General features: G+C 42.2%; 1 protein-coding gene across 4 annotated transcripts in view; it reads left to right on the forward strand.

Annotated features, from left to right (window-relative positions):
- Nucleotides 1-27,247, forward strand: part of map4k5 (mitogen-activated protein kinase kinase kinase kinase 5) — a 33,913-nt gene that overhangs the window by 4,286 nt on the left and 2,380 nt on the right. Inside the window, exons 3-34 of one of the 4 annotated variants that reach the window (XM_085766734.1) lie at nt 1,170-1,227; nt 7,636-7,726; nt 8,730-8,794; nt 8,883-8,938; nt 9,033-9,080; nt 10,282-10,324; nt 10,434-10,506; nt 11,047-11,178; nt 11,428-11,490; nt 11,574-11,655; nt 12,350-12,466; nt 13,159-13,237; nt 13,964-14,032; nt 15,128-15,186; nt 15,351-15,418; nt 16,399-16,437; nt 17,181-17,225; nt 17,538-17,580; nt 17,683-17,893; nt 18,141-18,226; nt 18,673-18,714; nt 18,983-19,067; nt 19,165-19,244; nt 20,268-20,328; nt 21,139-21,253; nt 21,556-21,614; nt 21,814-21,917; nt 22,096-22,273; nt 22,726-22,794; nt 22,895-22,987; nt 23,229-23,299; nt 25,316-25,371. In XM_085766734.1, coding sequence (XP_085622860.1) covers nt 1,170-1,227; nt 7,636-7,726; nt 8,730-8,794; nt 8,883-8,938; nt 9,033-9,080; nt 10,282-10,324; nt 10,434-10,506; nt 11,047-11,178; nt 11,428-11,490; nt 11,574-11,655; nt 12,350-12,466; nt 13,159-13,237; nt 13,964-14,032; nt 15,128-15,186; nt 15,351-15,418; nt 16,399-16,437; nt 17,181-17,225; nt 17,538-17,580; nt 17,683-17,893; nt 18,141-18,226; nt 18,673-18,714; nt 18,983-19,067; nt 19,165-19,244; nt 20,268-20,328; nt 21,139-21,253; nt 21,556-21,614; nt 21,814-21,917; nt 22,096-22,273; nt 22,726-22,794; nt 22,895-22,987; nt 23,229-23,299; nt 25,316-25,371 — 2,540 coding nt within the window. The remainder of the gene's footprint in view (nt 1-1,169; nt 1,228-7,635; nt 7,727-8,729; nt 8,795-8,882; nt 8,939-9,032; nt 9,081-10,281; nt 10,325-10,433; nt 10,507-11,046; nt 11,179-11,427; nt 11,491-11,573; nt 11,656-12,349; nt 12,467-13,158; nt 13,238-13,963; nt 14,033-15,127; nt 15,187-15,350; nt 15,419-16,398; nt 16,438-17,180; nt 17,226-17,537; nt 17,581-17,682; nt 17,894-18,140; nt 18,227-18,672; nt 18,715-18,982; nt 19,068-19,164; nt 19,245-20,267; nt 20,329-21,138; nt 21,254-21,555; nt 21,615-21,813; nt 21,918-22,095; nt 22,274-22,725; nt 22,795-22,894; nt 22,988-23,228; nt 23,300-25,315; nt 25,372-27,247) is intronic. The other 3 variants (XM_085766735.1, XM_085766736.1, XM_085766737.1) reach the window with 3 other exon arrangements.

Below are 27,247 nucleotides of genomic sequence, written 5' to 3' on the forward strand. Positions count from 1 at the left end.
ATAATAGGGAAGTTGTTTTCTGTTAATTGTTGTTGTTGTGTGTGTACATGTGTGGCATCAGCTGCAGAACAAGTTTAACCTTTGTGTAGGACACCGTTTGGATGTGTGAATCGAATCACCACCAGTAGGTCCCCAGTGTTGAAAGGTGGCCACGCTGGAGGGTTTTTGTGGTTTACGGTTGATTTAGCTGCTCGTCTCATCGCTGCACTCCCACGGATTAGGGAGCATCCCGTCTTGACCTGGATTTGGATGTCAGCACAGCCTACTTTGAAAGAGAAATCTCTGTAGTATAAGATAGATGGATACTTCTTTTAAAATGTCTTTCTGTACAATAAGATGTGGTTGAAGGTGTAATAAGACACCACAGTGTTTAGATGGCAACATACAAACATGAAGCTGAAACACAGAGTGTAATGGTAAGAATGGACAAACATATGCAAGTATAACACTGAACCATAAATCATCTACAGCAGAAACATTAAGACGTTTGGTAATCATCATAGTTGTGGACAGACGGTGTCCAGCCTCTTCCTGCTGACTAACACTGACCATGTGGTGTCCTACTGACCTCCTGGGATGTTGCTTGTTTAAATGGACTTTTAGTTTGGTTGTAAGATACATACTCACTACAGAGAATGTTTTTCACTCCACTTCTCACAGAGGCCAAAGCATCATACAGACGACAGTCATTGGTTTAATGCCTGTGCAGAAAAAAACTGCAACTTGTGTCCCATCAAAATGCAGGATCATGGTTGTAGTGATAATTTCCCTTTGATGAGTCATTTGTCTATTTGGTTATCTAATTCATTGTGTGTTTAATCAATAAATAACCATGCAAAAATAGTAAAAAAAAAAAAAAAAAAAAAAGCCTATGGCCACATAAGCATCTTTTTTAATTTGCATAAATATAAAACAAAGTAGGACTACAGCTGGCACTCATTTCTTCTTACTCAATTTCCCAATTAATTCATCATTTGAACTGAAATGTAGATTACAAATACCCATTTTCTCAAAATATTTAGTTTACTGACAAACAAAGACGTCAAAACTTTGCATCTTAGGGGTTAGTACTGTAATAGTATTGTCATTTAACTAAAGCAGTACTTTAAACAATAGTAACAAAAGGAAATTTGTAGCCTCGCTGACAGTTAAACTGATGTGTCTTTCAGGCTCGAAACATCCAAACAGGAGAGCTCGCTGCTGTGAAGATCATAAAGCTGGAACCAGGTAAGAAGAGTGACCGTGTTTGTTACTATCTCAGTTTTTCTCATCACTGTTTTTAGATTTTTTTTCATCAGAGCTGAAAAAGTCTGGAAAACAAGTCTGTTATTTTCCAGGGTTTTCAAAGGAATGCATGATAGGTACAAAAAAAAGACAGAAAATATCGTTGCACAGTGCCAGTACACATGACAGCAAATATTTATGTGTTCCTAGACCCATTGGTGTTTTTACTTTTTTCGTATTTCTCATGTGGAATGACAGTCTTTTAGTCACAACCATAGCTTTTATGACCAGTTACAGAGTCGCAGTTATATTGCCCAGTGTTCCTGACACCGCGTTGATTTTAAAGCAAAGTCGGCTAAAGGGTGTCATTTTGAAAACAAAAACAGAGCAGCAGCGTGCGTGACATAAGTGTATGAGGCAGCAGAGGAGAGGAGGGATGACATTTGTGCCTGTGCCCTGCTCTGGGGTCTGTGCCGCTGATGACCTAGTGACAGAGTTAGTGCGATCCAGATTAGTGGGATTACCAGCAGGACTTTGTCCCACCGGCAACCAGACTGAGCTCAGCTGATTGGAGAGATTCACTTCTGTTTGTTTTCTCTTTCACCCACCCTGCTGCCACTGTAGGTGTAAGCGCTGTGAGTGTTTAGATTTTAGTTCTGCATTTTAATACAGTTGTCCCACATAAACTGGTCAGTAAACGTCCCTCCTTGTGTACTTGGATTATGGACTTTCGGATGGGACAACCACAGCACGATGACCACCAGTAGGAGGAGGGAGACAGTCAGCATACTAGCACAGGACAGCACACAAACTCTCTGTCTAAAACGCTAAAGGCCAAAACAAATCGTCTAAAGAACAACTTTTTACCAACGAACTGTGGCCTCCGTTACCACTTCCCTCAACTGAACACCTGCCCACACATCTGCCCTAAGAAGCATTTATTTATTGCACTATTGAAAGTCAATCCTGTTGTTTGTTTACATATGTCAGTGCTGCTGACGGTGTTGCAGACACAGGTGACTGATAACGCTTTGGTTCTAGTTGCAGCCTTAGTTTTAGTGTTTATATTAAGTTGCTTTGATTTATCTTTGATTCACACCAAATGTCATTGTGCAGTGTATAATGACAATAAAGTTAATTCATTAAAAGGTATATTTTGGTTTTAGGTCCACACATAGCCCTCATCAATTTGAATGGTTAATTACATCCGATTTAAATTAATTTGAGTCACATATTCTTGCCCTTTGCTAATACTGCCGTAATGATTCATTTATCTTCATCATAGTGTCTCGCCCTTGACTCTCAGTCTCAGTGTAGTTTATTGTTATTTTGTCCCTTTGTGTGCTTGTATTTTGATTGCAGTTAGTACTTTTTAATTGTTGCTAGACATCATGTGCAAAAATCTTACTCCAAGCTCCAATACTTTTAACCAGATGCAAGTTTTACTTTGGATTTGATGAAATCCAATGAGATCCATATGTGTCAAAGTGGGTGTCAAATAAGAAACAGAAGACTTTTGATTTGATTTGATATGTTTAGGTAAGTAGTTTTTAATCCTACACAGCTTAGTAAAAAAAAGAAGATTTCAGTTGCTTTGATTTATCTTTGATTCACACCAAATGTCATTGTACAGTGTATAATGACAATAAAGTTAATTCATTAATGTATATTATCGTTTAGTTTATTTTTCTAGGCTGTCGTCTTGTATATTGCTTAAATCAGTAAACCCCAGATGATCCGTCTGAGATACATATTTTTCTCCCTGATCAGACTGTAGAGGTCCTGATCTTTGATATAAGGCCTTGACATACTCTGTTGACATAAAGGGGGAGGGGGGATTAGAGTGTGTTTGTGTGTGCAGCAGAAGATCAGAGGGGCTTAGCTACAAGTTGGAAGAAAGACTGGACGAGAGATATGTTTGTCTTGCCCTCATGACTCCTAAGAGTAGAAATTGTAAATGCAAAGCCCCCCGATTTTCATATGAATATCATTTGGAGGGATGCCACTGAAAAGCGGTAACTTCTAAATGATGAAGAACATGCAGCATTTTTTAAATCAGGAAGTGAAATGAGCTTATCAGAGTCCACCACACTCACACTGAAACCAGAGAGGCCGAGGAGGAGAAAAGTGTGACAGGGTGTTAGCTAAAGCAGGCCAGGTTTCATACTTTATTTACTGAAGTTGAAGACTGCTGCATGCTTGTTACTGAACATGTAAGAAAACCTTTGTGAGCACAAAGCCGATAGAAGTCATCGATCAAAGAAGCTGTTCAGCGAGCACACACTAGAACTGCTTCACCACAGTCTCCCATCCACTGCTGGTGTGATTTAGCCGCAACTTCTGAGGCAAATAGGAAATCATTGTAATCATTGTAAACCAAAGCTGACTCTTTGTAACAGCATAATTAGCCAATTATCTTCAACTCTGGTGGCTTTTTTTATCGACTTTGTGTCTGAGACAGCAGCAGCCCGAGCTTCTCTTTTCATGTGCTACATCAAGTAACGGCAGCTGGATGCTCTTGAAGATGTGTCACCTCTCATTCATGTCGAAGCTCAAGTAGGTCCAGTTGTTTTCCTGTAGCACTTAGAAATACCCTGACACGGATGAGTAAATATCTTCACAGACAACACAGCCTGAACTCCCAAAACCAGCCCAGTGAATCCACATCAGCAGTAAGAGAGAGAAAAGAGCAACAGGGTGACAGGATAGAGATATTTTTTGAATTTCTAGATTTTTCTAAACAATAAGTAGGTACAACCCTAATCCTGCTCTGAGTTTATTAATTAAATGTTTCTTGCACAATACAAATTGTCCCATTTTCTGCCCCAGGTGGAGCAAAAATGTTTCCCAACGACTATCCCAAAGCATCGCTCATGTTTGCTTTATCCTTCTTTTGAAAATGAAACAAGGGTTTAACCCAGACCAGGTCATCCTGTTTTAAGCAGGACTCTCTCTCTCTCTCCTTTACCCCCCTCCTTTGTAAAAAGAGTCACTCCTTTTCAGTGCTGGAGGTAAACAGCTGTGGGCGGACCGTCGCACCAAACAGGTTTGACCAGGAGGGAAGGAGTTAGGAGGAGTGGTGGTGGTGAAGGCCTCTGGCTGCAGGGGCTGTGGGGAGCAGAGCCGGGTAATCTGATCATTCAGAGAGGGGTAAACGATCTGTAGCGTTCGTCTCACTTCACATAACCGACCACGGAGGGGAAAGTTGTCGTCACTGTTTCTCTTTATCACCATCACTCTTCTCGTGACGGTGCATTTTTTTTTCCAGTTTTTTAAAGTCCTGTCGCTGAGATGTTGGCACCATCCTCCTGGCAGTTTCCATTAGAGATTCAGCTGCAAGCCATTTGGGTGTGGAAGAATGTCTCTCAACTCTGTGTGCCGCTGGATTTATTTTTCTATGAGCTGTTACGTCAGAGCAGAAGTGGGAACTCTGAGATATTTTTTTTGAAACGGTGCTTTGAATTTTTTTAACCTCTAAGGTTAAACCGACGACATGCATAAAAATCATCTGGGTGTGAGGGGTTTGTCGAGACTTAATTTTTATACTTCCTGCACACAGAATTAAACTTGAAGCAAAGATGTGTACATTTAGAGAGCATAGGGAAGCGCTCAGTCTGAGAGGAAGTGGCTACACTTTTCGACTTCTCAGCTCACCAAGAAGAGAAGATTGTGGGGGGGACTATTTTTTTTTTGGGTTTGTTTTTTATTTTTGACCAAGCACAGAGTCACGTCACCGAAAATACCGTTGCTGAAATTTTTGTGGCTCCTCGAACCGCTTGCACTTTGTCAACAGATGCATGTGAAAATGACTGTGATCAGCAGCACTTCCTGTTTTAATGTGAAATGACACTAAAATGAGAAACTGTGTAATTACACCAGCGGTTATATGAAGTTGTAACCGAATTAATGAGCTTGCCCTTAAGTGGTGCTTGCTTAGTAGTATTTTGTAATGTGACAAACACACAGAGACTGGAAATAATTTTCACGTTTAAAGCTGTAGAGCTGTAGTTTTTTTTGTTAGACTGTTATTCATTCATTACATCCTTATTGTGCCCCATAAAAACAATAAGCGAGGCTGAGAAACAAAACTTTAGACGGGTGCAAACTGAGTAATGCTGGCATCTCACCACGGTCTCTCAGGCATCTGTAACGGGAATAAGGAAATGGAAATAATGGACCTGCTGGAAAAAATAATTGTATGTTTTTGTAGGGTGAGCAAATGAAAGAAATATCTTGAAGAGGATTTAAGTAGAACTTGGGAATTAAGCTGTTAAATTCACATATTAATGGCTCTGTAAACCTCTTCCCGCATATAGCAGATTGCATAATCATGGTACATCCTGCCACAGGTGACTTACACTTCCTTTTGTAAAACATCTCTGCTGTGGCACTAAAAAGTATTCAGATCGAGGCCTGAATCTGATGAAGCCAAATGTGAAATGATGTCGTCCACATTAGACTCAGGTATACATGTCATTGGTTGTTCTTTTAGATCGGTCTGATACGACATCTGATCCTCTGATTTGACTCAACACAAGAGTCAGCAACTGATGCATTAAAAGCTCATTGAAATTTGCCAGTTTGTTGTTCTGCATGGCATCGGCATCGGCATGCCATTCACACTTCTGTTCAGCCTCTCACGTGAGAGAGAGAGAAAGACTAACCCCTCCCTTGCAGAATGAAAACAGGACTGCCATACATACAGTATGGTAATTGTACGTGGGGGGGGGCACGATATATCTCCATTTATTGTGTTTGCTTCCCACCTTCAACTGCTGCTGCATCACTTTTTTTTAATCAAACTTTTAGTTTTGTTTTCCAAACTTTGACCACTTACTTACTTATTGATAACAAATACAGAACATAGCGACAGACATAAAGATGAGAAGATGAGAAGTAAGAGAAGCCACAGTAGTAAACAAAACAAAAACAAAATGAAAACCCCCCCCTCTCCCAGATCCAAAAGTTACAAAATGGATTACAAACAATTAGTTTTGCTTTTCTTTCTTTCTTTTTTTTTTAAAGTATATTTTTTGGCTTTTCATGCCTTTATTCGATAGGACAGTTGAGAGTGTGACAGGAAATGGGAGGCAGAGATGGGGGGAATGACATGCAGGATAGGGCCGTCCGACGCGGGACTCGAACCGGGGCCGCCTGCAGCGAGGACTATAGCCTCAACACATGGGGCGGGTGCTCTACCAACTGAGCTAAACTCCGCCCCAGTTTTGCTTTTCTTTCTTTCTTTCTTTCTTTCTTTCTTTCTTTCTTTCTTTCTTTCTTTCTTTTGGCATCTGGAGGTTTTGCTCAAACAGTATTTCGTTGTAAATGCACAATGACAATAAAGATCGTTAAATTAGGTGGCTAGATCCGCTCCTTTAGTTTTCCTGCCACCGAAACCCATTATAGATCAATCTTAGATTCCTTGACTCCAATCACACGAGCAGTGAACAGCTCCAGGTAAATTATATCAGGAAATGTGAGGATCCAATTGTTCACTGACAGCTTATCGCGGGTGTTTCCTCCTCTTAGCTACTTTGCATCACTTTTAAAAGTTAACCTGGAGCTGCAGGACGTAGTAAGTTGCTGGTCAGGAGGACACCTCTTCATCTGTCAGTGATGCTGCCAGTTTGTGCTGGACTCTCTCTGACCGTGTTGTCAAAACCAGCCATCGAGAGAGAGAGCCTTGTTTACATGTTAAGATTGGTGAGCGGTATTGACACACTTCACGCAGGAAGAAAAAATGGTTTATTGACAGCAATTTCCAGCCACAAGTAATGAGTAGCCTGCTGTTTTGATTTGAATGTTTTTGGCAGAGACTGTGTCCATTAAATGGGCTTAATCTGGACGAGTGCCTATGATGACAGTCTGTTGATAGAGCGCTGAAGCTGGCAGGGCCTGGTAGATTTTAAACCTCCTGTTAATGTATTCCAGCGCCGTGTCTCTGCACAATTGAGAGCAGCTGGGCTTACATATTTTTGTCCTCTTACTTCCTACTGGTCGGATGTGTTTGAGTGCATTGCTGAGCTGCAGAGCAGCCTGGATATTTGCCTATACCACATAAACTTTAAAAGTACAAGGTGTCCTCTCTATAGATATGAGCCGGTTGATGAAACTTTAAACCATATAGTCAGAGGGATGAAAGAGGAGTTTTTAAACCTAAAGTTTAAGGCTCCATGTATGTACGTATCATTAGTGGTTATTTTTGTCATCATTTCAAATATAAGGTTTGTTCCTGTGTCAAAAATATCCCCTAACTTGTGTTTTGATTTCATGCCTGCAGTCATTTTGTGAGGTGTTTGTTTCCGAGTGGAAAATATCTCACTTACAATGAAACAATCCCCAGTGCAGAATACGAAAAAAAATAATAACTTTCTGTCCATGTGTCTGTGTGATTTCTCCCTCTCTTTCCAGGGGATGACTTTTCCATCATACAGCAGGAAATCTTCATGGTGAAGGAATGCATGCACCACAATATTGTGGCCTACTTTGGGAGCTACCTCTGGTAAGAGCCAGCTCCGAATAGTGCTGCTTTGTCATTTTACTCTCAGTATAACTATTTTCTCTCTTCGCTTGCTGCCAGTTCAAGGTATAACATTTATGGAAGTCGCATGTTGCTGTCAAAAAGGATTTTAACGAGCCACTGTCTGAAACTCACATGACGTATTTAATTACTTAGTCACACCTGTATGTGAAAGTATGACTCAGAGTCTTCAACTGGGCCGACCGGTGCTGACTGTGCCCCCTCAGCGCCAGGATGCAGCTCTCATGTTTTTAATGGAGCCTATGTTTTGTGGTCGGTATCTTGAGAGGAAGTCGCGCCGGTCTGCCCGCCACTGCCTCAGACTTCCAGCAGGTTTAATTGGAACATGAGCCTGTGATCTGTTTTCATATGCCTGCTTGTCCTCGAGAGACGCATGTCTTATCGCAGCAGGTATGTCATATATAGTCTGGCCGCACAAAGAACAAATGGGACTGTAAAGCCTTAATGAGCAATCCACCATGCATCAATTACTATAAAACCAGCTCCATTCTGCTGGAAGAACCGCAGCTTTTATTTGGGGGAAGTTCGAGTGTCCTAGCAGACCTGTTTCCTCACCTAAAATCATTTCCACATCCAAGCCAAAAGATGTGAAAAGTAGCACACTTGTGATCGGGAATGTGAGGCAGTATCATCGCCTCGGCTCGGCCAACTGTCACAGCTGTAATCATGGCATGTTATCGTGGTTGCACCAGTTTTATTTTTAGCTTTTTTTCAGAGGGTCGACATGGGTTTTGTGCCCACTACACTCTTGTTTATTGACACGTGGTTGGAAGTTTAGTATTTCTTAGTAAAGTTATTTCAGGTAGGCTGGATGATTTGTACAGCTCACGTCGTTTCAGTAAGAAGCCTCTGACTGACACACCTTTGCACTATCAAAATATCTCGCTACTTAGCCGTATAAATCTGTCAAGCAAACTGGCAAAGCAACGGCTCCTAACATAATAATTTTCTCTGCTTTCCTCAGTCGAGAGAAGCTTTGGATATGTATGGAGTACTGCGGTGGAGGATCTCTGCAGGACATTTATCACGGTGGGTTTTATTTTATTTTAAGGTGCAATCATAAAATGGTGTTTAATACTGCACAGATGTAAAATCAATCTCCGCCTGCGTGTTACAGTAACAGGACCTCTGTCTGAGCTTCAGATAGCCTACGTCTGCAGAGAGACCTTACAGGTAATCTGACTCTCTGAATAATATTTTAAATGAGCTTGCCAAAGTTTGTAATTGCTTTTCAGTTCTTACAGAATACATTTATTCTCTTTTACAGGGTTTGGGATATCTGCACATCAAGGCCAAGATGCACCGTGACATCAAGGTATCATACATTTTTGATTTTGTTTGTTTTTCCTTTTAACCTTGATTTTATCCAAGGCATGCCAGTTCCAGCGGGCCACACACAGGCACTTTGCTTCCTGCCTGCACACACTGATTATAGGGCTCATATTTTAAATTTTTCCAGTGGTCTTTTTTTTAATATCCATAACAAGATATATTTGTGGTTTAAAGTACAAAAAAAAAACACTTTTCGATTCATAGTTTCACATCTCTCAGGCTTTTTCTCTGGAGCTCTAGTTCTGGCCGACTGCTTTCTGAGTGATTGAATAAAAACTGCAGATTTCAAGGAAACACTCAAGAGAGGCCAAATCCTGCAAGGTTAGCTGGTGCATCCAGGCGTGCGGGGCTCAGGGCACGGCTAGAGCGGTTACTGCTTTGTTGTGACATCACAAAGTAACAGAGGTCCTGACAGCTCATTTGACAGCATGACAGCTTGGTTTCTCAATAGAACTCCGACTTGCATTATAATAAAGAAAGAAAGAAAGGAAAAAACTGGAGATGTGCGACTGACAAAAAGGAGCAGCAGTGGCACGGCCTTGAAGCAATTAATGTCACTATTAATGCATGCGCTATGTTAAAACAGTGCAGACGCCTGGCGTCTGTCTGAATTAGCAGCGCTGCAGAGGTGTGAACTGAAGTCACAGGAAAGACGTGAAGCTGCGGACGTGGTCGCCTGCAATCACGTGAACAGTGGTGTTAACTTACTGCAGTTTTTGAGGTTGAGCCGCAGTTGCCCAGTTGCATGCGCACACACATGCTGGAGCCTTAGTCTCATGTTATCGCAGAAGGTCAGGGCTGGACCTATTATCTTTACTCAGGCTCAACGGAGTGAGCACTTCCTGTTTCCTCTACTCTCACCGCAGGATGCCACCAGAGAGACTGTCAGTCACAGCCAACAGAAACACCGTCAGTGGGACTGTCAAAGAACTGCGCTGGTGTAACTTTACTGCAAGTCAGATCAGTAACAGGTCTGAGCAGTTATGGTTTCTACCAGACCAGATGTTACTGGGAAAGCTTAGCACATAATTAGCTCTTTGTTATGAACCAGTTTTGCAACACACGAGTCCAGCACAGCATTCAGGCCTTAATCTCATGGTGCTTAAACCACTGTTATGGTGTTATGAAGGTGTTATTTCTAACCTAAAAACCAAAAAATAAACTTTTCACATATCTTTTTCCAGGGTGCCAACATACTTCTAACAGACAACGGAGATGTGAAGTTAGGTAAGTTGCTCTTTTTAGCGTCTTCATTCTCAAGGACTTGAACTCCTCAGTGTCTGTGAGTTGTACGTGGATTACATAATCTGAAAAGCCCTGTCAATCCCTGTTACAGCTGACTTTGGAGTTGCAGCCAAAATAACAGCCACCATTGCCAAAAGAAAGTCCTTCATTGGAACACCTTATTGGTGAGTGTGTCACCCTCATGATATAAGCCTGTAGGCCTTTAACAGGCTTTGAATAGATTCGGGAACCGTGCCTTTTCCTCTTGGAATTAGTCTAATTCAAAGAAGTATTGTGTAAATACTTTTTAATCAGATGCTAAAAACATTTTCCTGTCATGTGTATGTGTCACCGTGTTGTGCGTGTTGTGAGTCTTGTTTTGTGGTGACATGAAACAACACTTACTAACACTGAGAGGGTTGCATCAGCTAAGAGGTTAAAGTTCAAATTCTCACAGCAGCTGAAGTGTTTTTGGGAGGGACACTGAACTAACCATCCCTAAAGGCTACTGTCCAGTGTGTTACCCTGACCTCTAACACACACACACACACACACACACACACTGTCAAAGGGCGAAAAGTAAACATTGTTTTCCCACAAAGATCAACAGAGAATCTCATCTTTAATATCAGTTTTGGTTTTCATTTCAAGGAGGACTTCCTAAACCAACATTTTATTATTAATCATGAGGGTTATCATTGAATCCTTGTCTTGAATGTATCCAGGATGGCCCCGGAAGTGGCGGCAGTGGAGAAGAACGGCGGCTACAACCAGCTGTGTGACATCTGGGCCGTTGGCATCACGTCCATAGAGCTGGCCGAGCTTCAGCCTCCAATGTTTGACCTGCACCCGATGAGGTATGTTTCACTTTCCTTCAGAAATGATCAGTCACAGCTTCCTCAAGTGATTCTTAGGCTGCTTCCTGCTTTTGTGTTCTTCTAATGTTTCATCGCGTCTTTTGATTACTTGAATGTTCATCCTGTTTCATTCAAAATACAGTTTATATATAGAAGGAGCTGCAGTCTGTTCCATTATCCCTTTCTGAGAATATTTCTCCTTCATTTTAAACCACCGGTTTAATGCTTGTTTCTTTGTTTTTCCCCCAGGGCCTTGTTTTTGATGTCAAAGAGTAGCTTCCAGCCTCCCAAACTAAAAGACAAAAACAAATGGTGAGAGTCCCAGAGTATTTACTGTGTCTCAGACAATAGCAGTGATGGTCATTGGGTTAAAACAAAAGTATTTTGTCCCTCAGGTCCACTGCCTTCCATAACTTTGTCAAAGTGTCTCTGACCAAGAACCCAAAGAAGAGGCCGACTGCAGAAAAACTTCTATCGGTAATACCCTGAATTCTTAATTTAACAGAATTGTAGATTTATGAATAAACTTGTATTAAATGTTAGGAGATGTCATGTTGCTTCCTTTTTGCAGTTTATTCTTTTAGTCATTCGAAGAACTTTTGTGTTGAAGTTCATCATTTGCAAAGCAGAAGTTTGTATTCTGACCAAATCTAGCAGGATCTCATTCAGTCTGATGAGCTTCTGTGTGGTTTGGCTGGATTTCCTGCTGTCTGGCTCGCAGTCAGACTCTGGCCTTGGACTGTTGCTCAGAGCTCGGCAACTACGTATTTAAGATTTTCATTTGTATCATAGTGTTAGTGCTTCAGTGTATACTTAACAGGAAGGGAAATAGATAGCACCTGTTTCTAGTCATCAGACTTTCAGTCAAACTTTAAATACAGTTCAACTCTTTTTTCTTCTGTCTTCATGGAGTCTAATTCTCACAGTTCTTGTCTCTTGAGGACGGTCCTGGCCTAGTAATTAATGCAGACAGTTTGAAATAGTCCAAAACAGTGAAACTAGGACTTTTATCTCTTTCCCCAGGGAGCTTGTGGATCTTCTAGCTTCATGGATCTAGTTTGTCAGATTAGGGATGTCGCACTGTGCTGATACACACTTTTATCAAGTTGTACAGCAGTTTACGTTTGCGATGACGTGTGATGTGATTGTGATCCTGTCTTGTGTCCTGCAGCATGTGTTTGTGGCCCAGACGGGTTTGACAAGGAGGCTCGCTGTCGACCTCCTAGATAAGATGAACAACCCAGACAACCACCAGCCTTTCAGTGAGGTGGATGATGATGACCTCGAGGTAACGTCTGATTCCATCTTATACATAAATTAATAAATAGAAATCCCTCTTTTAGTTTGTTCACTGTTAAATTGCTGCAAACAAACAAACACCATCAAATGTGGCACCACTGCATCTTGTAGTGAAACACTGTCAGACTCCATATCAGCAGTGAATATAAATATTCCTACACCATGTTTTTTCAGCAACATGGAAGTATAAAAAATAAAACAGAAAGGTGAGCTTAGCAGAAATTTCACTTCCCCTTCTTCTTGTTTCTCTGCATGGACATTATTATTCCAATGGGCCTCAACATGACATCTGTGTGGCAGCCAAAGAGGTGGTACCAGTGCCTTTTTAAAAGCCCATTGTGCTTTTCTCACCCTGACAGCAGTGGCACTGTCTTGGCCACGCTGAATGAAAAACACCCCCGAAGCCCATTGACTGCATGCAATGGAGCTCGTTGCAAACAAACAGCCACTGGGATGCATAATAATGTGGCGACGCATAAGACACAGCACAGAAAAGCGGCATCTAGTTTCTACTGATTATTTCATGAGATTAACGTTTATAATTCTGGCAAATGACTAAAGGCGGTGTGGTAACATCTTAATGATATCCCAGCCGACTCTGCACTTGTCTTGTCAAGTGCCGCTCCAGCTGTTAAAACCTATTTCCTTATCTCGCAATCTCTCTTTCACTCTTTGTTTCAGCCTCTGTCTGCAGTCAGACACACCATCCGCTCCACCAATAAACATGCCAGAGCTGAGAGGACACGCTCAGAGATAAACTGTAAGTGAACAAAAAAAAAGCTCAAAACTCAACATCACTGAGATCAACCACCCCCCTCTTCCTCCTCCTCCTCCTCCTCCCATGAATCCGCTCTGTCACTGGTTGTTGTGTCAGTCAGCCTGGCTGTTTAGGTCGAGAGAGGTCCGACGGCTTGTCCGAGGGTCATCCCACTAATCCAGCAGCACTGGCTTTATTCCAGAAGCATGTGGTAGTGCGTTTAAAAATAGCCCCGGGGATTCACAGTAGAGAAAATGGATGTAGTAGAGTTAATGATGCTTCTGTTCTGTGTGGCCTAAAGTAGCAAGTAACTGCCCCTCATCTTTTACTAAAAGAAATAATGTGACATCATGACTTGTCTGAAGGGTCGCTGAAGTCTTCTGAGGAATTTTTTAGTTTTCAGTCAAACACTGTCGGGACTGAATTTGGCAGAGGATCAAGCAGCATAATAGATTATTCAATTTCATTATCTACAGTACGAACCCTTCAGGGAAGTTGTCGTTGTGTTTGTGCTGTCTTCAGTCGTCGTACAGAATTTGTCATTTCACCATTTTCATAGGTTGACATAGTCCGGTGTGTCCTTCTCATGACGTGTTTGTAGCAACATACGTCGTCGTACCCCGTGCCTCTTTGTGCTTTGTTTGTTGCTGTGACGGTTTTTGTACCTCCTGTTTGGTTTTTCATCTATACTTCTCACAATCAACGTCTGACTTTCCCTCCTACATGAAGCAAACAATGGGACACACCAAGGAGGGCCGTCGAGTCCTAGCTTCACTGGGGGACACAGGGGGGACGCAGGTCAGTGACAGTGTAGTGAAGACAGTGTGTGTTTGTATAAACCCACCCCCCACCCCAGCTCACCCCTACGACTTCCTGAGGAGTAGGATAATGTTGTAGCAGACCACAGAACATTTTGTTTTGAGACTTAAGTGGCACTAATAAGGTGAGTTCCTGTGCATGGGTTGGGTATTTACTGTGGCTGTAGCTTTGAATAAAGTTGTGACATCCCTGTCCCTGTGTGTCGGTGTTTGAAATAAAAATCAAATTGTGGATGACTAATCCGAATCTAACAAGGAAGTTGAGTTTGACTGGGTCCTCCACCTGATTCTTCAGCCTCACCTTCTTCACTGTTTCGTAGAGGGTTCATTCATTGTGTGTGTGCGTATGTGTGTGACTCACCTCCTTGGTGTTATCTGTGTTTTAAATAACTGTAGCTCCACATTATCAGCTCTTACCTCAAGCAGGAAAGCAGACTTGGAAAAAAAAACGGTCTGAATTCTTGAATACAAAGTTTCTTTTGTTAATGAGAAGCTGATTATGTGGGAGTATTTATTGGCAGTTTGGTTGATTTTCTTTCGCCTTCATAACTGCAGCAGAATCACACCGTGTTTATATTGGACACCACAGCCCGTCTCCTCTATGGGATCAACAGTTTGACAGAATGTGACCTCAAACCTAAACTAAGTGAAATCTTGCCCCCGTGATTTATTTGCTCTTCTGTCCGTCTTACCAATATTTCCCCCAACGTGAGGAGATCTGGTCAGTGTCAGTTGTAATTCGTGTTTGTCTTTGGAGGGGACGGACTCTTCTTCCAGCTCCAGACCAAACATTCACATAACTCTCAGCTCAATAAGTCAGCGAAAGGGCCCTTGTGGTGTTTTGACAGGTATGTGTTGCAATGGAAGCGGTTGATCTGCTCTCGGTTAATTCTCACACGTGATTATATGCTAAGAATGGACTGAGAGTGCTTTTCCAGGTTCCTGGTACTACTCCCAAGGCTTTTGTGTTGTCTTGAAGTGTTGGATACTGATGCCCTCTAGTGCCAAAGATTTGTGTGAGACGGTGCAGGGAGAAAAAAAAAAAAAGGCTGAACACAATTTTTGTCATTCACAGTCGACAAGCTCCAGTTTGAACCACCACTGCGGAAGGAAACTGAGGCTCACTCTGAAATGGTGATAATCATTTGCACTTTAGTCAAAACCAGTATTCAAGTGCTAGTTTCTGTTTCTATTTGTCATCAGTTATGTGTATTTTCACACTGAAGAAAAAAATCCACAAATAAATGAATGCTGTCATTATAAATATTTCTATTTTGCGTATGTGTGTCTTTCCACAGGATGTGAGTAAAGATAATGACTTCCCTTCCCCCTGGAGTCCCTTTGCAGAGGGAGGAATAACAACCAGGTAATCCATGGAAACTGTTGTCATGGGAACTGCTCCCATTTACCCTCTGCTCTCACTCTCTCGCTCTCTCTCTCTCTCTCTCTCTCTGTGTTTAACTTTCCCTCTTCACCTGGCTCATTTAGTGAGAGGGATGCATCTCTGGAGATTCATCCAGACACAGGAGACAAACCTGTGGTTAGAAATCTCCGTCTGTATTTATTCAACATTCAACATTTCAGGGAAACCCCCAAATTATTGATTAAAAGTGTTGAGTGAGACAAAGTGTAGTTTAAAGGGATAGTTCAACATTTTGGCAAATTGGCCCATTGCCATAATCCCTATAATTTTAGGAGTAGGTTCGTTACCTTTAATTGTCAGTGCAAGCTATTTTTAGAACGGCGGAGCAGAGCCATGAGCTGCTCAGAGCTACGCTATGGAGGCTCATGGGATTTCTTGGTTTCCCTCATCAAACTCATCAAATACACAATCCAACAACTCCAAAACGCGCTGGTAGACAAGTTGTGACCTGCACATTCACCACGCTATGAGATAATAACGGAACGTTACGAGACCGAGTTATTTTCGACACTTAAAGGTTAACGAACCTACTCCTAAAACTATAGGGATTATGGCAATGGGCCAATTTGCCAAAATGTTGAACTATCCTTTTAAGAAAGAAAGTTCTGCAAAGAAAAAGAAAGACCCATAACCTCACTGCATGTAATCTATTATCCTTTATTGACACTGATTGTAAACAAGTTTTCTAGTGGATGCTCCTCACTCTCTCTTTCACGTTAACCTGCTAACTCACTGGCTCTAACCTGTGTCTGTGCATGAACTCACTCTCCCACACCTGCAGTCTAAAAATGTCACTTTGGCTCTTTCTTGAGCTCCGTCCGTTGCTTGTCCATGTGCTTTGACCGTTTTTCTCCTTCCACCTCTCTCTGTCCCGCTTTCCGCTGTCGGCCTCTGTCTCTTTCTCTCTCTCTCGTCCCGCGCAGGAGCCTTCTCAAAAGCGTTGAGGATGAATTGTTCCAACGGTAACACTAACATTGTGTGTGCTGTAGTAGTAATATACACCACCACCATCCACCCTCATTACCCCTTAGCTTGCCTTGGTCACCACCATTTTTGCATTGAGGTTTTTCGCACCCACAGTGGTCACAAATCGTTGGCATGAACAGCGCTTCAGTCGTCATGTGTAGCTGTATGCATAACATGTGTTTGAGGTTCAATACAGGTGCAATATTCTCTCTATTCTTATTTTTGCACCAATGTTTTTATCTTTTAAATATATAGTATTTATTTATTGATCCTATTTTATGGATATTTTAAATGTTTTTAATTATAAGGTTTTATTATATTTGAATGCACTTTGCAACAAGCCATCAGTCTTATTTATTTAGACATGCTGCTATGGATGGATTTTTGCCAAACTAAATTTTGTTGTATCGATGATAATATAGGTATATTGAATCTTGAATCTTGAATCTTGAGGTAGGAAGGCAGGAAGGACAGTGTGATGCAGAGTTAAACTGATGAACCCTGTCTTACTTTTTTTTCAAGCTAGTATCAATATCAACAGGAAGTGATGTGTTAGACAGACGAAACCTTTTATACAAGTACAGAGTTTCCATCCCATGATCACAGCAGTAGAGCAAATACACTCCTCTTCTTAGACTCATGATCTCTTTACCTCTAAAATAGTTCAACCACTAACATCCCATCTGAACTCTTTTGGGCTTTTACTTTCCACACTGATTACTTTGCTTGTTTCCTGCAGGGGACATATCGCCCATCTTGAAGATGCCTTTGAAGAAGTAGAGCTGTAAGTGATTTTGATTGATCAGAATTACATCATAAAGGGGCGGTGCGTGGCGCAGTGGTTAAGGCGGCCGCCCCATGTAGAGGCTGCAGTCCTCAACGCAGGCGTCCCCAGTTCGAATACCGCGTCGGGCAGACCTTTCCTGCATGTCATTCCCCCTCTCTCTGCCTTCCCCTTTCCTGTCTATCTCACTATGTACTACCAAATAAAGGCAAAAACGCCAAAAAATATACTTATAAAAAAAAAAGAATTACATCATAAACATAAATATTCATTGGTGTCTTTATATTTTTTAAAAATCCTCCTCAATTTCAGGTCAACTCTCAAGCCAGGAGTTCCTCCTCCACTGCCTCCAAAGGTGAGACCCAGAGCTCTAAAGAAAATGTAGCTCTTGGCATTTTGCAGTTAGATACTCGATGTATATGTCCTGCAGAGTTTTCACTCCCTCTCGTATTTTCAGCCACGATTAAACAGTTCGTCGGAGGAGATCGGCCTTAACGAAGAGAGGTCTCTGACAGTGCGGAGGTTCCCCAACTCGGAGAACGGACCGAACCAGGTGGCTCGCAGACAGAGCACACCGGAGCAGGGGAACAAGGTGGACCACTCGTCCCCAGATTTCCTCTCCGCCAGCGTCAGCAGCCCTGGCCTTTTGTCTCACGCCTCCGATCCTGGTGAGTTTTTTTTTCTTTCCTAACTTGAGTTTATTAACTTCACACGGAGTCGGTCCTCTTAAACGAAGCATGTCTCTAAATGAGCACTTGTTTTATGTTTACAAGCTCACAGTAAATCTAAATGTAAAGGTAAGGCACCCCGATGTGAACATATTTGATCGTTGGGTATATATGCTGTATGGTTGACAGTATGATTGATGGTTATGCTCCATGTGTAATTTTCCATCTGCCTGGTCTCATGTGACAGATAATGATTCGGATGGCAGTGTGAATGGAGGCAGTCCCAAGCCGCCGCCCAACCAGCAGCACCGAAAAGAGAAAAAGGAATTCCCTGTGAGTTTAACGATATCACACACACACACACACACACACACACACACATGCACATTTCATTTCGACATGGGTTTCAGTCAAGACCACCACGCTTCTCATTTTTATTTTCACTGGGTTTCAAGAATGCAAAAGTCATCCATATATTTTATGCTTGGAGAGTCTCCAACTAGGAGGCTAATCTTTCACACAAACCTCAAATATGATGGTTTCCCTCTGTCGGATCCACACACACTGATAATTAAAGAGTTGAAACTGGCATCATCTCATGTTTAATTGACTTTGACAGAACACACAGACAGTCCATATTGTTATATTGCTACTTGGGCGTATCATTGTTGAAGGTTGAGAGTAACGTAAGCAGCTATATTTAAAGCAATTGTTGTTGTCTGTCTGCGTCCTGCGTCTTCATTATCTTATGGTTTTTGTCTCCTCTTCTCTTCTCTTAGAAACCAGCTATCAACGGCCTGCCACCCACTCCCAAAGTGCTGGTGAGTGAATCATCTGCATTGTCCCTTTTCAGTTCTCCACTCCTCCCCGCCTGCCTCGTTTCACGAGCGCTGTCATTAAAATCTCTGTCAGAAACGCTGCTGTACATTCTGCAGATATTTGGGGTCCGTGGAGCTTTCTGCTCTGCGGTCGCCCTCTGATCTGCTCCAGCTCCAGCTCCAGCTCATTAAACCCTGGCTGACATTTTAGTGCTTCGCTGATCCGGAGTCTGTCTGCTCTGAGCTGTGTTGTGTTGCTTTGCGTTTGCAGATGGGAGCCTGTTTCTCTAAGGTGTTTGATGGCTGTCCGCTGAAGATCAACTGTGCCACGTCATGGATTCATCCAGACACCAAAGGTACAACTTCATGCAATAAACACCATCAACAAACAGGAAGAATCAGCATGTCTTTTCAAAGCTGATGTGATTTTCTTTCTTTTTCTCTCTTTTCTAGATCAGTACCTAATCTTTGGAACAGAGGACGGCATCTATACGCTTAATCTTAATGAGCTGCATGAAGCCACAATGGAGCAGGTAACAGTGGATATGGGATGTATGTGTTGTTAGCTAAGCCCCGCCCCCTGTAATTACTGTTAACTGCATGTGCAGTTCAGTCATAAAAATGGCAGATTTTCCACTCAAAATTTTAGATTTTTTTATTTATATGTCCTTGAGTTCCCATCTCAAGCCAAGTTTACTGGTTGAGCTGTCACTAGGCTTCTTATAAAGTTAACTTTAGCTCCATGAGTTGGATGGAAACATTGTCTCCGGCTGGCCTTAATGTTTCCAGCTGAGTCGTTTTAATGCAGTAATCTGGTTACACGCATCATATCATGCCAAAAGACAGACACAGGAGCTCCGTGTCCCAGGCAAAAAGTTGGCCGCATCAGCAGCTGATGATCCATGGCAATGAGCTGCCGTAACTAAATAAAGAAACAGTATTGTTTTTGTATTGGTGTCGAGAGCTAGTAGTCTTAATGATATAAATGTGATAAGAAGTGTGAAGTGTAAAATCAGACAGTAATTTTGTTTTAACATAACATTGTTTGGCTCTGTAGCAGTTTACTTGGAGTCAAAATGTTTTAGGATCAGGACTAAACAGCAGGTTTATCTAATGCAACCCAGTCTGGTAATGCTGCTGGAGATTAAACTTCCCAAAGTGTAGTAAAGAGCAGGAGAAAGCTGCTGGCATCTCCCTGTAATCTGATTGATAGCAACCAGGGCTGCACAACACTGTGAAAACATGATGTGCTGCCTTGGAATTAATGTGTTGTTGCTACTAAAGCAAGAGTTTTATAATGTCTTTGGTTTTGGAAATATTTGGAAAAAAAACCCTCAAAACTATTTGAATCCAGGTAATGTGGAGAAACCTAAGGCCTCGCAAGGCCTGCTGTGCCTAGTTGCAGTTAAGATATTATTGGACGATACAGGGGAGGGGTTCAGCAAACATTTAATTGACATTAATGTTCTCCCAGTCAGTCGCCTTTACTCCCTCCATTGATATCTAATGTGCAGCTGTTTAGTGATTGCGCAATCTTTGTTTAATTCCCCGTTCAGCTCTTCCCGAGGAAGTGCACATGGCTGTACGTTATCAACAACAACCTGATGTCTCTGTCTGGTAAGTGCTGGACCTTTCACAGCCTCCTGCTTCACTGGCCACTGTCATAACCTGCTGCTTCTTTGTCCTGTGTTATCTGACTGCCCCTGAGGGCAACACAGTCACCCCCATATCTGCAGCCCTAAAATATCTTGTTTCTTTTATTTGCCACCAGAAAGCCTCCGTAAGAACCGTGTAGCGCAGTGACTCAGGAGTGACGCACCTGACTTTTTACAGCCTGTTGAAACTGCAGCGTTTAGCAGCTGCAAAAGCAAAGTGTAGTTTGTTTTGTGTAACAGAATGACAGAACAGAAATGCTGTTTGTTGTGAGAAAACGCAGATCGTTTATCATTTGAAACCAAACTGTCTTCAGTTGGCCGCCGTGAGAACAGAAAGCTTTTCTCGGTTTAACAGTCGAGAGGATGGGATTACAAAGTGTGAGGTCTACTTTCGGTTTTACCTTCAGCAGTTTGCCCCTTGGTATACTAAACCCCTGTTCTCTTCTCCTCTTCCCTTGGACACTGTCCATCCTCCTCTCGCCTGACTTGATTTGATATTCTACTAACTGGCTTCATCAGAAGGTAATCATGCTTCACATCATCATCACACTTTTCTTTTTTTTCTTTTTTACCTCTGTTCACATCTAACCTTTCTACATGTCAATGCTGCTTCATGGGATTCATTATTTACTTAGAAAATGTAGAAATTATGTTCAAATAATCTGAAGAAAACATTAACGTCATATTTAAGATGAGTAGATTTTAACTCTTTGATTGCTAATCGCAACCGTTTGCTGTTTTTCATGAGTGAATATGCCGTTTTCTGCTTTAGGGAAAACCTTCCAGCTGTATTCCCACAATCTCATCGGGCTGTTTGAGCAGCTGAAGAAGCCCGGCCTGGCCGCTCAGTTCCAGACTCATCGCTTCCCAGACAAAATTTTACCCAGGTGAGATCAGCAGGCCTTTTGCTCCGAGTCCTGTCTCACATATAAACCTTTCTCTAACGGCTCTTCTTCAGCAACACTCGGTGCAGTCACCTCTGTGATGAGGCAGTAACTCTGCCTCTCTAACCTGAAGCACTCTGCTACACCTCCTGCCGTGCGGTGTTTTTGTTCCTCGCTTTCTGCCATCATGACAAATGTCCGCAGCGGTCGAGAAAAAGGAGAAGCGCTGGCCCAACTTCCCTCATTCTAGACGTCATCAGCTCTTTTAAGACTGCGGTCACAGCTTGACTGTTTTCTCTCCTCAGGAGGTTTGCCTTGACAACTAAGATCCCTGACACAAAGGGCTGTCACAAGTGCTGCATCGGTAAGTGACCTCTCCCCTGCCAGCTACTTAGTTTTATTTCCTCACCCTTCTATCATATTGAACACAAGAAACATCTCCTTGCATCCTTTTTTTTGTCACATAAACCATCATGACTGATATAGACTCTCATAGGGGACGTACGCAGCTCAGTCTAGCTGCACCTGTTGACACTCTTTTTCTTTTCCTGTTTGTCTCAAAGTGAGAAACCCATACACCGGCCACAAGTACCTGTGTGGAGCCCTGCAGTCTGGCATTGTCCTGTTGCAGTGGTATGAACCCCTGCAGAGGTTCATGCTCATCAAGGTCAGCTCAATACTTTTTCTTTTTGTCCTAAACATTGTTTCTCCAAGTGGCATTTCTCTATTCTGTAAAAGAAGCTGCACATTTTCTCCAGCTTCACACCAGAAAATAAAAAAAAGAAAAAAACACTGACAGTAACCTCTGTTTCCTCTCTTTCTCTCTCTCTCTCTTCCCGTTGCAGCATTTTGACTTCCCCCTCCCCAGTCCACTGAAGGTGTTTGAGATGCTGGTGGTCCCAGAGCAGGAGTATCCTCTGGTGTGTGTGGCCGTCAGCCAGGCTACAGAGCCGGGCCAGGTGGTCCGCTTCGAGACCATCAACCTCAACTCCTGCTCCTCCTGGTTCACAGAGATGGGAACGAGTAGGTTGAATGTTTATACATATACAGTATATAGATGTAGAGATGAAGGCCAACACAGCAGAATATACAGTATTTGTGCTGCGACAGAAACTAGTTCTTTATTTGACAGAGAGCACAACAGCGTGCAGTTCATCATTTTTGTGGTTGTGTCAGTGATGGTGTGTGATAGACATCATTGTCTTTGTCGGCTTTTGTGCAGTTTTTAACAACCAGCCACAACATATTCAATCATAATTTCCTGTTTAGTCTCACTCACTGAGACCTACAATACTGTGCTATTGCTTTGTATGCACTTGAGCTGCACCCAGAATCCTCCTTGTAGAAACAGATAAAGAGTGTCCAAGAATTTACTTTTTATCAAACCAGTACAGTTTGTACTAGTAAGAATTACATTGTGCCTTGCCAGGGATGTTGGAGAAAAGGATTGTTACTGTAACCTTTTCTTTCCACAGATAACCAGCAGGTGGATGCGATCCATGTCACCCAGCTGGAGAGAGACACGGTGTTGGTGTGTCTGGACCGTACGTGGATCCTCTCCTAAATAATTTCTACCTGTACAAACTATTTTTTATGAGTTTGTTCATTTCAACAGGTTGTTGTTGTTGTTTTTTTATCCTGCAGAAAATTTGAAGATTGTTAATCTCCAGGGCAGACTGAAGTCTAACAAGAAGCTGGCGTCCGAGCTCAGCTTCGACTTCTGCATCGGGTCTGTTGGTAGGTTTTCACACAAGCCTCCACTCACTTCAGCATCTGTGTGAAGAAGAGAACAATTAGTGCTTTGTGTCATTTAGTGGGATAAATCTCAGAATGAAAAGCCGACAGATCTACAGAAAGTCTTTCAGACATCCCGCAATGATACATATTTGATTTAGGAAAGAGAATTGTATTTTTTTTTATCTATTTATTTATTCATTTATTCTTTGTACTAACACGGCCTCTTCCCTCTCTGTAACAGTGTGCCTTCAGGACAGTGTGCTGGCTTTCTGGAAACACGGCATGCAGGGAAAGAGCTTCAAGTCCAATGAGGTAAAACCAAAGCTTCTGGTTTAGTGAGAAAACTTCAACAGCACATAGATTATTATTTTCAACAAAACTGATGTTAAAAGGTGTAAAAACATCTTTCTCCATTTATTGATGAGTGCAGAGTAGAAACTTTGAAAACATTTTGTGTCACCTCCATGAAATTAAAGCATCTTTGTTCTGCTCATGAACACACACCTTCGCCTGTGGGCAACAAAGACCCTGAGTGGCGGCGCGGCTACGTGCTGCAGGTGATCCGAGGAGATTAGCCCTCAGGTGGAGCCACACAAAGTGTCTTTGTGTCGGGCCATGGTAATGAATTTGTCCACCTTTTCACGCGGGGATCCCGTGTTCACCTGATCACGAGTTGCGCTCAGCAGCACAATAAAAGTTCAAGAGATCGTGGGGAGGTGAAGCATTCTGTTTTTATGAAAAGTGAGACGGCGGCCGGGCCCGGCCTTTTGAAAGCTCGCCGTGTCAGCCGTGGTCGCGCGGCGCTCGGATGAAACGGGGTCCGTTTGCGGAGTCTGCGCCTGACAGTTCTCCCATAGCAAGGATTTTTTTGAAATGTCAGTGGCCATGCAAAATTCATGCTCAATCATAAATGAAGCCGGTCACACAACGGGGAGCGGCACTAAATAATTCAGCCTTTGTCTCGTTATGATTCCTCTGAAAAGCGAAGGCATTCAAGGGGGCCGGCCTATTGATCCGTGCCCGCCGCGGTGGGTGCTCCCCTGAACACCCGAGACCTTGTTCTCATTTAGGCTTAAGCAGATCGGATCTCTCCCGAGGCCAAGGACTTACACCTAGCAGGTGTCACCTGCCGACTATCTCGCATCTGTCGACAAGTTTTCATGTCATGTCAACACATGGGGGTGTGTTTAGTTTTGAAGGGGCCCTTGTCTTTTTCACGGCGAAGTGTCGGGCTACATCTTGTGACCCGAGTGGAGCAGGTGAGCTCCAGGATTGTACATAGTGATACAGAGCCCCTGGAGACGGCACTCGGTTACCTACAGTCGGCTCAAAAGCATGTGGACAGTCTGTTGTTAAAGGTCCAATACGTGATCCAAATGTAAACAGTCGTCCCAGCCACTGAAACTAAAACGCAGCGGGGGAACTTTCTGACAATCATGGTCATTAATTAGCAAACAGAACTGGGTGGAAGTTCAAGAACAAATCAGATTTTATATTTATTTCATACTACAAATAATAATAATAAGCTACTGCATTCATGGAAAAACAAATCAAATATTGCAGTGACAGTTAAAAGGATCATCTTCCCATTTATCTTACTGCAGAATTGCATGATGTGTGTTTCAAAAACAGATCTGTAGTTACTTCGCGTGGACATAAATGCCACCAATAACAAAACAGACATTGTCCAGATTTGTACTATTAAAGTGTAATAATAGGAGTAATAACACTTCAGAGTATTTATGAACAGGCCACTCTGTAACAAGCAAATAAGATTGTCTGCGACCCATCACACATCCTGCATGGTGAGTCTGAGCTGCTACCATCTGGTAGAAGAAGGTTTAGAGTTCCTCACTGCAGACTGAACAGATTCAAAAACTCATTTGTTCCCGTGTCAATCAAGCTGTTAAATAAGGTCAGATAAGACCAGAGCTCAGGTGACATGCGTTTGCTCGTTCTGTATAGGTTAGTAATTTTCCTACTACAATTTTAGCACTTTTTATTTGGTGCTATATATTCATTTTTCAATGCACCATGTTTTTTTTGCACTCTCCGGCACTTTGTGTGATATGGATGGATGTGCATATCTATTGTATGTGATCGTGTGTAATTGTATGTTCTGTGTTACTTGTGGCTGCAGCATGGGCGAATGGCCCAGAACAAATTTCTCACATTGTGGGACCATAAAGTTAATCTTAATCTTAATGTACTGTTTATGCTTTTCAATGCCCTTTTCAGCACCTACTTCAATAATCGACATATTGAAGAAAAAAAAAGCATGTTATTTAAAAACAGTCGCTCACAGCAGTTGTGTTTTCTCACTCGTAGGTGACTCAGGAGATTTGTGATCCAAGCAGAGTCTTCCGTCTCCTGGGGTCTGACAGGTGGGTACAGTGACTATTTACATCAGTGCACAGTCTGAGTGGAGGAGCATCTACCACACAAATAAAAACATAAACATATTGCACCTTATGTAAGAAGCCAAGGAAGAAAATGACAACAACCAAAAACAGATCACTTTTCTTGCTTATCACTGTTTATACGAACAATTTATCAGCCCCACTATTTCCACAAAATCTCACCCTGGTGCTTAGGACCGTCCTCCGTCCCTCAGGTGTTTATAGTTTCCGATGACCTAGAAACCAGTAAACAACATCTTCACCTCCTGCTGCGTTCGACAACATCTCTCGCTGTGCTGGTGCCTCCACTCCGACCTGCAGCTGCATGTTTTAATCTCCTCACTCTGTTTCCACCTTTTCCCCATGCCAATCTGTTTCTGTCCCTGGAGCTGACCTCTACCGACTGTCCCTGAACGCACCCGTGACATTAACCTTGAATACCCTCTCTCTTTGATTCTTGCTGCCTCAGTAGATCTGGTGGCAGCGGCATGAAGGCAGAACAAAGTGCTGAAACTTTGTAGCGTGTCATTCCTCACGCACTTCACTTTGCTGTCAAGTTGCACTTTAAGATACGATTATATTAGTTATGGACTCAACTGTTTACTGTGTAATTTAATTTTTTTTTTTTTTTTTTAGATTTACCAATTGTTGTCGATTTTCAAGACAGGTTTAGAGCCTTGTTTATTTTTTTCAGAGTTTAAAACTATTGGTTAGACAATAATCTTTGTGTTTGAAATGTCGGAAAAGACTAATTCTGATTTTTTTTATTTTATTTTTTTAATAAAACCCAAAGTTGGTGAGTCAAGGAATATGCAAGATTAAGAAAGAAGCAGGATATCATATTGGAGAACCTGAATCAATCAAAAATCTGATTAATTGACTGATTGTTTCAGTGTGATTCGTAAGATCACCAGCGAAGAAATAGTTGGACATAATGAAGTAAAAGTGCAGTTACTGCATTTCAGCTTCTGCATAGACCGACACAGTAACAATTAGTCTGTGAAATGTTAAAATGTAGTGAAACAAATGTTCATTGTGATTCACCAGAACCAAAAGTGAAGTGTTCATGTAGACTGTCTGTCTAGTTGATCTAACAGGTGAAAACCAATATAATAGTCACTTCATTTCTATTTATTCCATTCATGATTTATATACTTCACACGGTTGCACATATTTACATGGTGTACACATAGCCACCATAAATGAAAAGGAGCAGGATGAAGAAAAACTTATAGTACCTGTCCCTTTCTGTAGTTGTAATTGCATTGGCTTAATATGAACACCAATATTATACACTATTTCAAAAAATTAAAGATGATAATAATATGAATCACACACATGTATAAAGATACAAAATAAAGAGAAACAGTAAAATCCTCACATTTGAGAATTAAAAATAATGTTTGTCATATGCACTGGAAAATTAAGATGATTTATGAACATAGCTGAGCGTTAATCTAATCAACCAATCGTCTGAGCTCTAGTTGTGATGCTGCCATGACGATGTTTCAGCTGCACACACAGCAGGATGTGATTTACCACACACACACACGCACACACACATTGAGCATGCCCAGTTGAGGCGACTCTCCCAACCGGTGACTCCTGATGGAGCGGCTCCACCTCTCTCTCTCTCTGTGCCCAGCCCCCCTCTCCCATGTTTTATTCACCGCTGCCCAGACACTGCCAGCCTGGTTTGAGTGTCTCCTCTGTAATTTCATCTGATGGAACAGACAGTATGGACTGTAGCTTCCCTGCTCACCTGTCACAGCCACGGGACGGGCGCCATCCGAAGATGCGCCCGCTGCCACCGCCTCCGAACGAGCCGTCATCCGACTGTCACTTAACGTGCCATGTAACA

This window comes from Trachurus japonicus, chromosome 22 (assembly GCF_045865225.1).
Source record: "Trachurus japonicus isolate A0001 chromosome 22, Traja_1.0".
NCBI lineage: Eukaryota > Metazoa > Chordata > Actinopteri > Carangiformes > Carangidae > Trachurus > Trachurus japonicus.